This window comes from Notolepis coatsorum (genome assembly GCF_963971535.1).
Source record: "Notolepis coatsorum genome assembly, chromosome: 15".
Taxonomy (NCBI): domain Eukaryota; kingdom Metazoa; phylum Chordata; class Actinopteri; order Aulopiformes; family Paralepididae; genus Notolepis; species Notolepis coatsorum.
The window spans coordinates 13,006,097-13,022,835 of NC_140179.1; the positions used below are offsets into that span (position 1 = coordinate 13,006,097).

Consider the following 16,739-nt stretch of genomic DNA (forward strand, 5'->3'; position numbering starts at 1 on the left):
TGCCCATCCCTAGTGTGTAGATCAGGGGTTCTGAAACTTTTTTATACCACAACCCCGTTTTATTTTTGGAATTATTTTGGCGACCCCACACTTAATGTATCACGTACCGGTAATTTCAACGTGGAATTAAGGAATATCAAAATAAAAGCACACGTTGTTGTTATCATGCATATGTATTAGAAAATGTTATTACAGCACTATGTTATCAATACACATTTATAAAACGAGGCATTTTTTGCCAAAATATGTTGCCAGAACATAAAAAGAAAAAGAAAAAAAAATATTGATTTTTTTTATAGATTTTTTACTTGCCAATGCGCGACCCCACTGTCACCTACCCACGACCCCACTTTGGGTCGCGACCCGTAGTTTGAGAGCAGCTGGTGTAGAGACACGGTTGTTGGTTTTTTTGTGTGCAATGATAGCAGTGCAATACACCCCCCCCCCCTTATTAACTTGCACTACGCTAAACAAAGCTTTGTATTACTGCAGTCCACTGAGCTAAAATAACAAGCCTCTATTTTTATTTTTTTTGACATGCCAATCAGTGGAGAGTGCTACTCTATTCACCCTTCCCCCTCCTCCCACACTGTGCAACATCCTACCCCTCAAGTGCAATATACACAGTGACAGTGCAATACCCACCCACTACCGTCTGACTCTGTGATTGTTATTTTGTATATTGTTGTTATTCTGTATATTGTATCATTGTTTTATTGTATAGTATTTTATGTTTCTGTATAGTAATTTATGTTTCTTGTATAGTATTTTATGTTTCTCTTTTATTACTGCACCTTAAGTTTGAGTCCCAAATCTCGTTGTATGCAAATATAATGATAATAAAGTACAATCTACTCCCCGTTGTGCCAGGAATGGCGTAATGAGGAAAGAGTGTGAACATTACAACGCTGGGTACAGCAGCGTCAGACCAGACCAAGGCCAGGAGTGGGAGGTTTTGGACCAATCTATTATTCATGTCAGTCACTGCAATTACTGTGTGTTTTGTGTGTCTGTGTATGTGTGCACGAGTGCGTCAATGAAAAAGCGGGCACACACACTCACACAAGTGAGGAGAGGGAGAGAGAGAGGGTGAGAGAACAAAGTGATGGATTACCTTTTCCTGTGTCACATTTCACAGTGACACAAATCACTCTTGAGGATAAATAATAATCAGAATCACGTTATTAAACATAGGGACGACGACTGTAAAAAGAAGTGTCAACAATGTTTTATAATCTTTATGTTCATTTATCATAAAAATTCTGTGCCCCCGAAATACAAAAAAAAGCCCCCGGAAATCAATTAAGGGGGGCAAAAAAAGCCATGGAAAATAATTTTAATTTCTAACACTGAGATAAGATATTCCTTTATTGATCCCCTCAGGGAAATTCAACATGGGGGAGGGGGAGGTGAGGTACAGGTATGGGCAGGGTAATAATAGAAAGACATAAATATAGGCAATACATTTTGATCTGACTATAAAGATATGAGAAAAAATAAACAGTGTAAACAATATAATTAACTGAATATTAAAATATTTGTTTGTGGATGGTTAAAACTTTTGTCAGCATGTTGTGGTGGATAAAAAAAGATTTGTTTCGATACCCTGTGTGGTGCCCATCAGCCCATCTTAACCCTTTCACTACCAAATGGTTAACCCTTTCACTGTAACAATACAGAAGGTTAACCCGTTCACAACCACACTACAGAAGGTTAACCATTTCACAACCACACTACAGACGGTTAACCTTTCACTACCACACTAAAGACGGTTAACCTTTCACTACCACACTACAGAAGGTTAACCTTTCACTACCACACTACAGACGGTTAACCTTTCACTACCACACTACAGAAGGTTAACCATTTCACAACCACACTACAGACGGTTAACCTTCATTACCATACTACAGAAGGTTAACCTTTCACTACCACACTACAGAAGGTTAACCCTTTCACTACCACACTACAGACGGTTAACCTTTCATTACCACACTAAAAGACGGTTAACCTTTCACTACCACACTACAGACGGTTAACCTTTCACTACTACACTACAGAAGGTTAACCGTCTATAGTGTGGTTGTGAAATGGTTAACCTTCTGTAGTGTGGTTGTGAAAGGTTAACCTTTAGGGTTAGGGTTAATTGTTTTTATTGACCTATAGTCCATTCGTGCTGAGTGAATCAGTTCCCCTAGCCACATTTGTGTATTCAAAATGTTTTGGGGAATTAACTGATCGAAAATTTATAAAAAATTAATCGAATCGTGGTCAAATGAAAAGATTTCATGATGCATTGAATCGTTGCCTGAATAATCGTAATCGAAATTAATCGTTGTGAGGTCGCATCGTTACACCCCTACTGGCAAGTATTGCATACCACTTAGTGTCAAACTAATCCTATCCCTTTTGTGTTGATCTCATCTCAAGGGGTTTATCCTTTCATAAATACATTTAAAATATAAATGATAAGTTGGGTGAAGCAAGAGTTGTAGTGCACATAAGGGATACACAGATACCGGTAATTGGACATTAGGCCAATTCCAGGTTAAAATAGTGGCACGTTTGTATATGGGGGAGAATTTCATCAATAATACTGAATCCAATACAAGAAGCTGTGCTTCTTCCCCCAGGCCATCAGAGCCTTGAACAATGATCACTGAGTGCCACAGAACACTCAACTTCTCACACACACGACACGCACGCTGTGCACGCTCACACACTAGCAGCCACTTTAACATGAGCAGGCACACACTCATGCCGCGCACGCCCACACTTATGGCCAAAAAGGAAAGGTCACTTTAAAAATAGTATAACAACAGTAACAGTGTATTGCACTACCAAAGGACCCAGCATGTCCTATATGCTCTGTAAATAACTATGTACAGATACCGAGATGTCCCACCATGTTACCTGTTACCTGTTGTTACCTGTTTATTGCACAATGTTGTTTTTATTGGATTCTATTATATGTTGTACCACTGTATTGCACATCGTTGCGGGCAAGACCACCCGCATTTCATTGTATACTTGTATGCCGTGACAAATGAAACTCTTGACTTGACTTGTGTCAGAAATCAAGCAAATAGATTTTCTGCATTTTTGACACATAGAAAATGGATTACTGTATATCTCAATAATTTTTTTGGCCAGTAAGTCCAAACCATTGATCTTAAGTTAGACTCAGTCTATCATTCTGCCCTCAGATTTATTACCGGTGACGGATATGATACCCACCACTGTGTCCTTTTACGAAAAGGTTGGATGGCCTTCTCTGGTTGAAAGGCGTAACTATCATTGGCATGTGTTTACACTTCCCCCTTACATCACAACAATGTTGGAACCTATTCTACACGTTCACTTCAAATTAAATGTTGGTTCTTAGGGTTCCTCCAGTTTGCTCTGAACTAGGAAAAGCTGCTTTTTCCTTTGATGCTTCCAACATCTGGAATGCCCTCCGACTGACTTCTTTTGCTGCACTTAAAAGTAGGGATGCACCGATCCGACTATTTCAGTCCCGATACCGATACCTGGGCTTTGGGTATCAGCCGATACCGAGTACCGATCCGATACCCATTGTTCAATTAATAACCTGTATGCCTCACTGTGTGGAAGAGATTGGGATCATTCTTTTGTGCAAGGCAACATCAGGCTCGACTTTACTTTCCTAACTTAGTGAAACAAAATGTAACAAATTAACACAGATATAAATGTATTGAATTGTTATTTATTATAGTTTATAACAAAAGAAATTATAATAATTATACCAAAAAAAAATATATATATTAAATTGTCTCCGATACCCGGTCTAGCTATTTTAGTCATATCGGGGCCGATATCCGATATCTATTATATGAAATTACTGTTGAACTGTGTCTTGTTTTGCGAGCTTGTCGTCACTGTAAATGAGGGAAACCTCAGTGTCTTACGAGTTGAAATAGAGGTTTGAAATGACAATGAAATTAAATGAAAGATAAAGCACAGCATTTGAATTTGTAATCCTTGGTGTTGAACGAAATGGTGGTTATTGTCCAAGGGGGGGGTGGGGGGGAAGGAGAAAGGAGGGGTGCAGAAGAGCTAGCAAGAGCATTTGTATGTATTGTAGTGTATCGTAATTATTATGTATATATCCTTTAATCTACATTTATTTTGATTTAAATACTGGACTATCATAGTCCTATGATTTATTGTGGATTTTTACTTTTAATGTTTGTGTGTCTAGTTTTATGTCATGTCAAAAAAAATTGAAAATTAAAAAATTTGTTCACAAAAAAAATTAAATGAAAGTGAAAAGGTTGAATCAGTGCATTCTTAATGCAGATGCCAGAAAACACAGTCTCTTACCTGGCAAAGTATCCCGGCTTCCTCTCCCGTTTCTCCATCAGCTCTGTGTTCTACAGCTGCGGCATGCAACCAAACACAGACAGACAGCAGACAGTCCAAGTGGTTGGCAGTAGATCGACGAGTAGTTCTCCTCTCCCTCTCGCAGTGTGCATGAAACACCTCACTCTTATCCTGTTGAAAGAGGGGGGGGGGTTAAGTACTGTAGCCTGACTGAGCAACGTGTCACTCACAGGGCCGTTAAACCCAGGAGAGTAAACCGATTGATTGTGATCAATCATCAGCTTCAAAATGAGCAACTGGAGACCAGGCCCATTGCAAGTTGCTGTACTCTGTCGTCTACTCTAAGCCATCCTAGGTTGTCAAAGTGGGCAGGGGTGAGGTGGGTTCTGGGGTTCAGGTCAAGTAGTAGTCTGACCAGTTTGTTTTGTGATGTTTGTAATTTTGTTTTAAGCGCCTTTGAGGTGCTTTGGTACCATGAGGTGCATGCATAGTCATAGTACCCTTGAATGAGTGCTCCTGCCAGAGTCTTCAGGGTATTCTTGTTTACCAGAGAGGAGATCCGGTACAAGAATCTAGTTTGTTGGTTGACTTTTTTTATTACATTGGATGCCATTTTGTCACAGGAAAGATTTGCCTCTAGGATGGAACCCAGGTAGGTAATTTCGTCTTTCCTTGTGACAATATTGTCACCCACTGTAACTGAGAAGCCGTCGGTCTTGCTGAGTTTGTTATTTGAACCGAAGAGAATGGACTCTGTTTTGCCCATGTGTAATGATAGTTTGTTATCAGCGAGCCATATGCAGATTTTGCCTAGTTCCGAGCTGACAGTATGATGTCATAATAGAACATTCTAGAACATTTGTGAAGGCACAGTATGATGTCATAATAGAACATTCTAGAACATTTGTGATGTCACAGTATGATGTCATAATAGAACATTCTAGAACATTTGTGAAGGCACAGTATGATGTCATAATAGAACATTCTAGAACATTTGTGATGTCACAGTATGATGTCATAATAGAACATTCTAGAACATTTGTGAAGGCACAGTATGATGTCATAATAGAACATTCTAGAACATTTGTGATGTCACAGTATGATGTCATAATAGAACATTCTAGAACATTTGTGTTCTATATATATTCAACAATTCTCTCAGAAGATCTCATTACCTCCATAAGAAGAAGAAGAAGAGCTCATTGTGCATCTTTGAACAGTATACTGAACAGATAGACTAAACAACATAGATTGAAGCCTGCATTTCTCAACCAAGGTGCCTTGACTACCGCTTTGCTGTGGAAAGTGAAAATGGAAAAGGAGGCGTTCGAGCAGGTTTACCAGGAGGGCTCGGTGCTGGGCAGCGGGGGCTTTGGCATCGTTTACGCAGGCAGCCGGCTTTCTGATGGCGCAGTGGTTGCTGTGAAACATGTCGCCAAGGAGAGTGTGACCAAGTGGGGCTTTATTAACGGGGCGATGGTGCCTCTGGAGATCCTCCTGTTGAAGAAGGTCAACTCGTCGTTCCGCGGGGTCATCGGCCTGCTGGACTGGTACGAGCGGCCGGACGGCTGGCTGATCGTCATGGAGCGGCCGGAGCTCGTCAAGGACCTGTTCGACTTCATCACGGAGAAGGGCGCGCTGGACGAGGCCACGGCGCGGGACTTCCTGCGCCAGGTGCTGGAGGCGGTCCGACACTGCTACGGCTGCGGGGTCCTGCACTGCGACATCAAGGACGAGAACCTGCTGGTGGACCTGCGCACCGGCGAGCTCAAGCTCATCGACTTCGGCTCCGGGGCCATCCTCAAAGACACCGTCTACACCGACTTCGACGGCACGAGAGTGTACAGCCCCCCCGAGTGGATCCGTTTCCACCAGTACCACGGGCGCTCTGCGACGGTGTGGTCGCTGGGTGTGCTCCTCTACGACATGGTGTGCGGGGCCATCCCCTTCGAGCAGGACGAGGAGATCCTCAGAGGGAGGCTAGACTTCAGAAGGAGAGTGTCCGCCGAGTGTCAACAGCTGATCGAGTGGTGCCTGGCCCTGCGGCCCTCCGACCGGCCGAGCCTGGAGCAGATCGCCGACCACCCCTGGATGCGCGTGTCCAGGGATGCCTGACTGCCATCATGGAGAACCCCTACCACCCCCTCTACAACGAGCTAGTCAAGATGAGAAGCTTGTTCAGCCACAGACTCATACCCCCCGACACTGTGAATACTGTGAATATATTTTTCAGTTAGTTAGATAGTAAATTATTACTATTAAACTATTTGTTTACACTGAAAAAAAATAAAATAAAAATGAGCAACTGAGCCTGGTCACGAACATTTTTATTAGATTCAAATGTATTGTCATCATACAGCACAAGTACAGTACAACAAAAGGAAGTTTGGCATCCAACCAGAGTGCAAATGTAACAGTAAAGTACAATAGTAATATATACAGATGATTAAACTGGGTATAAAATATATAAATTAGTACTACTGGGTAATAGTGCCAATGTGCAGATGTATGTACAGAGTTGTAGTATTAATATGTACAGTGATACAGGTATAAAGAGACTATGGTAGTAAGCCATACTGGCCAGCAGCATAACTATTAAGAGTAGGTAGTGATATGCACAGATATTATAGATATAGTATCTACAGGTAAAAATAAATAAATAGTATATAAGGGGGGGGGGGGGGGTGTAATAGGCTTATATGGTAACATAATAAACGTTATTTTGCGATCGGGTGCATATTTAATTTGCTTCAATATAATTCCTGTAACGTTACTGACTGTGCAGAATCACGAGCAGCTGGCTGGCTAACGGTTATTAATTATTAACCATTTTTGGAGAGAAATGACCAAGAAAGGCGAGAAATGACCAAAATGAAAACAACATGAACGTTACCTTAACACATTGAGTGCCACGGACGCTTTTTGTCGTTAGTTCATGCCGACCTTTGAGTGCCCCCGACGCTATATAGCGTTTGTTTGTCTTTTTTTTTTTTGTACAATATTTTTATTGGGTTTTACAGTACACATTTCAGGTTGTCATTGTAGTCAGTTATTCTTAATTCCTTTTCTCCACAAGATTATACGTATACCCACATACCCCCTCCCCCCTCCCCTTTTCTCTCTCTTAGCATCTTTGAGTTTGTTTTTACTGTTGTCATACAGAAATAGTACGTACATTCATTGGTACCTCCATTAGAATAGCTTGTACATAAATAAAAATAATTGAAGAAAAGAAAATGTAAATAAAAAATAAAAATAAATAAAAATAAAAATAAATGACATCTTTACAACACCTTCAGTGACGTGCCTCCGCTCTCTCCCGGGGTCTGGGCCACGGCTGACCGCGGGAGAGAGCGGGGGGACTCATCCTATAGCAGCCCTCCTATATCTTCCCTTCTCAGATATTCATTAAATGGTTTCCATATATCCTCGTAAACCTCTATATTGTTCCTGAGGATATATGTTATTCTCTCCATAGACATGCATTGTGCCATGTTCTTAATCCAAGCACCGATTGTGGGTGCGTCTATTTTCTTCCAATTGAAAGCTATTGTTCTTTTTGCCTGTAGTATAGCAAAATCAATAAATTTAAATTGTTTGGTTCTCAGGTTCAGATTTATTGGATATAAATGTAACAATATCATTTTGGAGTCTAGTGGGATATTCACTAACCTCCCCCCAGAACTTCTTGATTTTGTCACATTCCCAAATACAATGTATAAAAGTTCCCCGATCCTCGGTACATTTAAAGCACCTATCTGGTGTGTTGCTGTTGTATTTATTCAGTTTGACAGGGGTTATATAAGTCCGCATCAGCCATTTGTATTGAAGTAGTTTTAAGCTAGTGTTGGCTGTTTGTGTCTGAGCCTCCTCGCATGCTCTGTTCCAGTCCTCGTTTGAGATCTCCTCTCCCAAGTCCAGCCTCCATGACTCCAATCTAGATAATGACGTCTCGTCTGAACCAGATACAAGCCAGTTATAGAACATTGATAACAGGCCTTTGCTATTGCAGTTCTTGATGATAGTTTTTTCTAAAGATGAAAGTGTAGGAATTGCCAGTGATTGGTTTTGCAGAGAGGAAATTAAACTTCTCAGATGCAAGTATTTAATTTTACTTATTCCTTCTTTTGTCCATAGTTTGAATCCGGCATCCAGTTTGCCTGGTTTAAATGAGACGTTTCCCCAGATTGGGCTGAATTGCGACATGGAGTTGTTTATTTTCATAAATTTCTTTACCTCATACCATACATTAATCATGTTGAGCACTATGGGGTGTGTAGTATGTTTTCTTAAATATTTTGGCTCAGCTGAATACATGTATAAATGTAGTGGTAGTTGCATTGGGTATGCTTCCACTCCCATCCATGATGGTGGATCTTCCTTAGACAAATAAAACATTACAGTTCTCAATTGTGCAGCCAGGTAATACCAATGAAGGTTAGGACAGGTCAACCCCCCTGCATCGAATGGAAGGTACAACAGAGATAGGCGGACTCTAGGACATTTCTTACGCCATATACATTTTGAGATGAGAGACGCAATCTTTCAGAGCATTCCTACCGGTGGTGCCAGAGGGATATTTTGAAATAAGTATAGGAACTTTGGTAGTATGGACATCTTTAGTATGTTTATCCTCCCTATCACAGAGATGGGCAAGAACATCCATCTCTCTATGGATTTGAATAAAGAGTCTATCATAGGTTCATAGTTTATTGATGCTATATTTTCTATTTGGGGTATTATTTTGATGCCCAGATAAGTGAAGCTGTTCTAGAGCTTGAAAGGGAATTCTTGTTGGTCAGCGTTTTTTCTCTCATTGTCATTAAGCAGCATAAGTGATGATTTTGAGGCGTTTAGTTTATATCCGGAGATACTACCGAACTGATCAATTATATCAAGCAGTGCGGGTATCGATGTATCTAGGTTTTTTAGGAACAAAATTACATCGTCCGCAAAAAGGGCTACGCATTTTGTCGTTAGTTCATGCCGCCAGTTGAGTGCCGGCAACGCTATATAGCATTTGTTTGTCTTTTTTTTTATTGGCGATTTGAATTCATATTTCATCAATCGAGCCTCGGGTTAGTGCTGCAGAGTCTCTCTGAGCTCAATTGGGAAGATACCGCCCCTATCGTCTCTCCCTGTGGTACTGCACCCCATTACTTTACACTGATGCAGGGGGGGTGGCCAGTTTACTGATTTAACTTTTCCGTCAAGGCCAACTGAAGGATCGATTGTGCTCACCGGCCTGGAAAACGCGTGGATTATGTATTTACAGGACTCAACACTAATCAATAAGCGTGATCGATATTTGGAATGGCGATCAGGAATTGGAATAATCTTTTTGGATAACATCTGATCTCAGGTAAGGAATTTATTTTACCAGTCTTATGGTCGTTTTTTGAATACGTTTGAATACGTTTGCTGTCCCTTTTACATAGACATGCCGTTTTTGCCGGATACGTTGTGGCCCTACTGAAAACGCTAAATTGTGTTTCCGTTTTGGAGTAGCGCCAAAAACTCACCGACAACATGTGTGTAATCTGCGCGGAGCCGTTTTTGCTCAACGCCCACGCGCAGTAGACTGTGAGACTGCAGTGTAACCTACAGCCCGCGCGCAGCACCGTGTATATCCCTCCTGTCTGTCTGTCTCGAGCCCGGGGGAGCAGCACCGAGCAGCGGCCGAGGAGCAGCCCGCGCGCAGCACCGTGTATCTCTCCAGTCTGGGCTGTCTGTCTGTCTGTCTCGAGCAGCACCGAGCAGCAGAGCCCCCCATGCCCCGCGCGCCTCATCTCTCCTGCCTCGAGCAATGCCATAACGTTATTTCGCGAGCGACTGTACATTGTAACATTAACACAGCGCACCCTAACTGCTTGTGTATTCTAGCAGTGTTTTAGAGGTTATTTTGTACAGTACCTTTATCTGCACTGAAACATACATTTCTACAGTACATGCAGTTGTTGGTAGATAACCGTGATTATGTTTATTTATTTATCTATCTCTCTGTGAGCAAAACCTATTAATATTACATATGTGTTGGCGGAATCGCGTCAATGTTTGTTATGAATAAAACGCCCGAAAGTTACAAAGTAGCCTACAGTTGACAGCTGGGCTGTCTTAATGTTACAATGTACAGTCGCGCGAAATAACGTTATGAATGCGCGAAATAACATAGCATTACAAAGTACAGTTGACAGCTGGGCTGTGTTAACGTTACAATGTACAATCGCACGAAAAAATGAAAGTCATACCGTTCAATACCGTACACCGCGGTATTATATAATCAAGGTATAACGGTATGAAAAAAGTGATACCGCCCAAGCCTATTATGAATGCCCGAAAACATTTGTGATGTCACAGTATGATGTCATAATCAAACATTCTAGAACATTTGTGTATCTATTCAACAATTCTCTCACAGCTGAGTGTGGACGACAGCGGGGACGAGGGAGAGTAACTACCTCCCCGCGCATTGCGCGCATGCTCAGTGCTGAATTCGAGACGAGATCCGTTGTGGTCTGACCAAGCCTTGTTCTGACAAAACGAAAGCGCTCAAGGTGCAAAACGAATGTCTAACTCGGCTGCGAAACTCGGCTGCGAAACTCACCTGAAAAACTAAACGAAAAACAGCCTAGGTGTAACTCCAGCCTTAGGATAATCAGAGCTGTTTTCACAGAGATATAAGCGTTTGCCGTGTGTGTGCGCGGTGATCGCTGATGAGGAAATGAGAGAATCGATTTTTACTTCATATACTATCGATAATCTAGCGTTTATTTGAAAACGATTCATAAATAGGCCGAAAAATGACAACGTTTGTGTATTCTAGAATATTCCAGTAAATGCCTTTGATCACGGAATCTATATATTTTCCTGAAAAACGAGGGCTTTTCAAAATGCTATAAAACGAAAATGAACCGATTAAAAAAACAATCCGTTTTGACAATGTTGACTGCAAACAAGTCATTGATAAGCGACAGGCAGATTAGACACATAGCCATAATGTAAAACAGAGATTATGCGTTCACAACGCTATCATTGAAGTGGGTGGTGGCATTTAACCATGTTTCCAATGTTAATGGCTGGCACTCAAACTGTTAACATTGGTTCAATTGGTAATTCCTAATATCCCCTCTAGTAGCATCACATTAGGATGACACAGATGTCATCCTCTCTGCAGACCGTTTTTTTGTGTCAGTAACACTTCTTCTAACAGAGCAAACACACAGCGGTGCAAGGTTCAGTCGCTCGTTTGACTGACAGCTGAATGAATGAAAACTTTATTAACAGATTGCAGAATGGGTACAATACAGTACAGCTCAATACACACAATTGTTAAGGGGATGCAGACCAGAGAAAGACTTTCGTCTTGTTTACATCAGGGTCCCCCATTTTCAATTCATAGTGACATTTATGACATACACAACATATATGACATCATGACATTTATGGCATAGGGACATACATGACATATACAGTACTGTTACATTTGTGACATACAATATATGCAAATCGTATATGTCACAGCTGAGCTGATGCTAAGTAGCTAGCACCCCCCCCCCCACCTCCTCCAATGTACAGTGTCTTCCCCCTCAAATGTATATACTCTCTTTTTAGACTCTTGTTGTATCACAAACAGTACTGTATTTGCAAATCTGGTATGTCATACATGTATAGATGTAGCAGTATGTTATGATGAATTGAAAATGGGGGACCCTGATGTAAACAAGACGAAAGTCTTTCTCTGGTCTGCATCCCCTTAACAATTGTGTGTATTGAGCTGTACTGTACTGTACCCATTCTGCAATCTGTTAATAACGTTTTCAATCAATCAATCAATCAAAAGAGCTGATGCTAAGTAGCTAGCAGCACTAGCCACTTTGTTTACCAGCAGCAGACCTGGTGGTGATGCTGGCGTGTGATGAATGTCCCTCCTGGAATAATGGCGCTTTGTTTAGGTTTAGGTTTCGTTTTTAGGTTTACTTTATTTGTTCAAGGGGGGACAGCGTACATTAATGAAACATTTTACTAAATGTAAATGCACCCAATTTTAACCAAAAGGCAAATTTCCATGGGCACAGTCCCCCTCCTGACAGAAGGTTACAGGCTAAAATCATGTGTGAAAAAAAGGGTTAGCAATAAATACAGAATAAAACCAAGATAAATAACATTAGAATAAAAACACAAACAGAAGCACATAGATAGAAGCACAATACGACAGGGATACAGGGCACAATACAGTCATGGACACAAGGACAGTGACATTATTAGAAGACCCAGGCATAGACACACACACACACACACACTCTCTCTCGAGCGACGATGCAAATATATATATATATATATATAGCCACGACGCTATCATTTCAGTTAATAAAAACTGACAACAACGTACCTCTTGTTGTGTGCATCATCCTCAACTTGCAACGCCAAAGAGATAATGCAACCTCCTCCTCCTTCGCTCCGCCCTCTTGTGTGTCGTGGTGTATAATATCAGACCTCTCTCTCTGGCGACACAATAAGAGTTTAGGTGGCAGCGCGGTTTCACTTCCGGTCTGGCGACTTTGCCTTTCAAAATAAAGGCTCGAGGGCGTTAACCCTGGTTGATTGATTGATTGGTTGATTGATTGATTGGTTGATTGATTGATGATTGATTGATTGATTGATTGATTGATTGATTGATTGATTGATTGATTGATTGATTGATTGAAAACTTTATTAACAGATTGCAGAATGGGTACAATACAGTACAGCTCAATACACACAATTGTTAAGGGGATGCAGACCAGAGAAAGTCTTTCGTCTTGTTTACATCAGGGTCCCCCATTTTCAATTCATCAGGACATATATGACATACATGACATACAGTACTGCTACATCTATACATTTATGACATACCAGATTTGCAAATACATTACTGTTTGTGATACAAAAAGAGTCCAGAAAAGGGAGTATATACATTTGACGTAAAAACTGTACATTGGAGGAGGTTGGGGGGGGGGGGGGGGGGGGGGGGTTGGGTAGGAGGGGTTGGGGGGGGGGGGGAAACACTACAACTGTACAAGCAAGACTGTACATTGGAATATTGACAACCATACTAGGTAATTTACTGTACATTGGAGGGGGTTGGGGGGGGGAACACTGTACAAACAAGCAAAACTGTACATTGGAATATTGACAAAACCATATTAGGTAAATGACTGTACATTGGAGGGGGTTGGGTTAGGACATTTACAGGGGCCAGTTTCGAATTGCAGTCTCCCGTAGGTGTTCTTTGAGAGTGGTTTTGAAAGTGGGTAGTGATTCACATTCCTTTACAGCTTTAGGTAGGGCGTTCCACATTGATGTGGCATAATTGCGAAACGTGTTTAGTCCCTTGTTTGAGCCGAATCTGGGTTTAACATGATTTGTGGAGCTCCCTCTGGTGTTGTGATCGTGGTATTCACTGACCTTTGGGAAGTATTGACATGTACATGGGTACCTTGGTCGTGTAGTGTATCTTGTAGACCAGGCCCATTGCAAGTTGCTGTACTCTGTCGTCTACTCTAAGCCATCCTAGGTTGTCAAAGTGGGCAGGGGTGAGGTGGGTTCTAGGAGTAAGGTCTGAATGAATGAATGAATGAATGAAAATTTTATTAACAGATTGCAGAATGGGTACAGTACAGTACAGCTCAATACATACAATTGTTAAGGGGATGCAGACCAGAGAAAGACTTTCGTCTTGTTTACATCAGGGTCCCCCATTTTCAATTCATCGTAACATATATGACATACATGACATACAGATAGACAGTACTGCTACATCTATACATTTATGACATACCAGATTTGCAATTACAGTACTGTTTGTGTACATTGTCAAGCAGTAGTCTGACCAGTTTGTTTTGAGATGTTTGTAATTTTGTTTTTAGCGCCTTTGAGGTGCTTTGGTACCATGAGGTGCAAGCATAGTCGTAGTACCCTTGAATGAGTGCTCCTGCCAGAGTCTTCAGGGTATTCTTGTTTACCAGAGAGGAGATCCAGTACAAGAATCGAGTTCGTTGGTTGACTTTTTTTATTACATTGGATGCCATTTTGTCACAGGAGAGATTAGCCTCTAGGATGGAACCCAGGTAGGTAATTTCATCTTTCCTTGTGACAATATTGTCACCCACTGTAACTGAGAAGCCGTCGGTCTTGCTGAGTTTGTTATTTGAGCCGAAGAGAATGGACTCTGTTTTGCCCATGTGTAATGATAGTTTGTTATCAGCGAGCCATATGCAGATTTTGCCTAGTTCCGAGCTGAGGGTTTTTTCAACCTGTAACTTGTTCTTGTCAGAGACCAGCAGGGCTGAGTCGTCCGCAAACAGGAACAAGTTGCAGTCACAAGCTGATGACATGTCATTTGCATAAATTAGGAACAGTAGCGGTCCTAGTATGCTTCCTTGTGGAACACCACAGCTCACTGTGAGGGGGGGGGGATAGGGTACCGTTTACCTCCACCATCTGTTCCCTCCCCTCAAGGTAGGATTGCATCCAGCTCACTGATAGACTATCAAAACCGATTGCTTTTAGCTTGTCAATCAGGATGGAGTAATTGACAGTGTCGAAGACCTTTTGTAGGTCCAGCATGACCATGCCGCAGTATTTGCCCGCGTCCACCTCTTGTTTGATGTGGTCGTTCAAATAGAGAAGGCATGTGTCAGTGGAGTGGGATGTTCTGAAGCCAGATTGGAATTCGTAGATTAGATTTTTTTCCGCTAGGTACTTTTCGACCTGTTCGTAGACTATTTTTTCCATGACTTTCGAGATGGAGGTGAGAATAGAAACAGGGCGGTAGTTGCCTGGGTCTAATTTGCTGCCCTTTTTGTGCAGAGGGGTCACCCTCGCAATTTTGAAGTCCTTGGGGACGTGTCCCTGTTTTATGGAGAGGTTTATTATGTGTGTGATGACTGGGGTGATGGCGGCTGCTGAGTCTCTGAGGAATTTGGAGGGGATGTTGTCATGGCCAGTGGCCTTGTTAGGTTGGAGGGCGCTCAGTTTTTTGAGTACCTCATCTGTTGTTACCATTTCCAGCTTGAAGTCGTCCTTGTGGACCCCTAGGTTTTTGTAGTAAGCTACTATGTGTTCTACCCCATAATGCCCTGAGTGGGAGGGTAGTTTGTTTACCAGTGTTGTGGCTATGTTTGTGAAGAAAGTGTTTAAGTAATTGGCTACATCCAGCTTGTCTGTGATGAGCGTGTTGTCCGTTTTTATGTTTATGTTTGAGAATCTGGTTTTAAGTTTTTTACTGCAGCCTAGTTGATTATTGAGTAATTTCCAAAGTTCACGTGGTTTGTTTTTGTTTTCCTCAGTTTTGTCATTGATGAAATTCTTTTTTGCAGTTTTGATCATGGAGTTTACGTAGTTTCTTAGCCTGTTTCTTTCCAGTTTGAGTTCAGTCACGTGGGCTTGGAGTTCACTGCTCGTGCTTTTGGTAAGCTTTGACTGGCTTTTACGAAACTCAGAGCATTTTTTGTCTCTGGTTTTCATAGCGGCCAGTATTTCGGAGTGCATCCATGGCTCAGCGCGATTTTTTACCCTGGTGGTTCTTAGGGGGGCCATGTCGTTTAGTATTGTTGAAAATGTGGTTTTGAAACCAAGCCATGTTTCTTCAACCAGTGTACCATTGAGTTCATCTGACCAGTCCAGACTCTCCAGTTCAAGTTTAAAGGCCTCGCTAGAGTAGGTTTTGAGGTCTCTAGATGTGACTGTTTTGTGGCAGCCAGCCTTTTGTTTTAGCTTTTTGCGGGTACAGAATATCATATAATGATCACTTAACCCGCATGCTATAACCCCTTTATTGGAGATCTTGGACTTGTCGGAGGTCAAAATGAGGTCAATGGTAGTCTGAGTTGATTCACAAACACGTGTGGGTTGGGTGATTAGCTGGCTGAGGCCGTGCAGATCACATAACCTACTGAATGACTTGAAGACGGTGCATCTTTTCGTTGCATATCCGTGTTCCAGTCTCCAATAAGAATTTTGTCTACATCCTCAACTCCAGCTAAACACCCGTCAAGTGTATCATAAAAGCCACTATGATCTGGCGGTCTGTAGATTGAGCCAACCAGTAGGGATTTCGCCCTTTCGAATAGGATTTCCACCCATACAGTTTCAATTGATGCATGATTCAGGTCATTTCTGTTGATGAATTTGGTGTATTTGTGTATGTACATACAGACGCCTCCTCCATGTTTGTTCCTATCATTCCTGATTATTGAGTAGTTCTCAATCTCTATCTCTTTACAGAATCGTCAAGCTTAGTTTCTGAGAAGCACAGTATGTTTGCCTTACCATTTATGAATAATTGTTTTATTTCATCCAATTTGTTTTTTAGGCTGTTTATGTTAAGGTGGAAAATGTTCAGTCCATTAGAGTTG

General features: G+C 41.6%; 2 protein-coding genes across 3 annotated transcripts in view; one reads left to right on the forward strand and one right to left on the reverse strand.

Moving 5' to 3' along the window:
* The window catches only part of ncoa7b (nuclear receptor coactivator 7b), a 96,048-nt gene extending 83,244 nt beyond the window's left edge, over positions 1–12,804 (reverse strand). For both annotated transcript variants that reach the window (XM_084330607.1, XM_084330606.1), the window contains exons 1-2: positions 12,734–12,804; positions 4,345–4,515 (exon numbers count right to left, since the gene is read on the reverse strand). In XM_084330607.1, the coding sequence (XP_084186733.1) occupies positions 4,345–4,382 (38 nt within the window). In that variant the 5' untranslated portion in view covers positions 4,383–4,515; positions 12,734–12,804. The remainder of the gene's footprint in view (positions 1–4,344; positions 4,516–12,733) is intronic.
* LOC311241673 (serine/threonine-protein kinase pim-3-like) lies at positions 4,633–6,459 on the forward strand (the record flags this gene model as incomplete). The annotated part of the gene is made up of 2 exons (XM_084330550.1): positions 4,633–4,651; positions 5,651–6,459. The coding sequence occupies 2 exons, from the start codon at positions 4,633–4,635 to the stop codon at positions 6,457–6,459; spliced, it is 828 nt and encodes a 275-aa protein (XP_084186676.1).
* Positions 12,805–16,739: the final 3,935 nt, after the last annotated feature.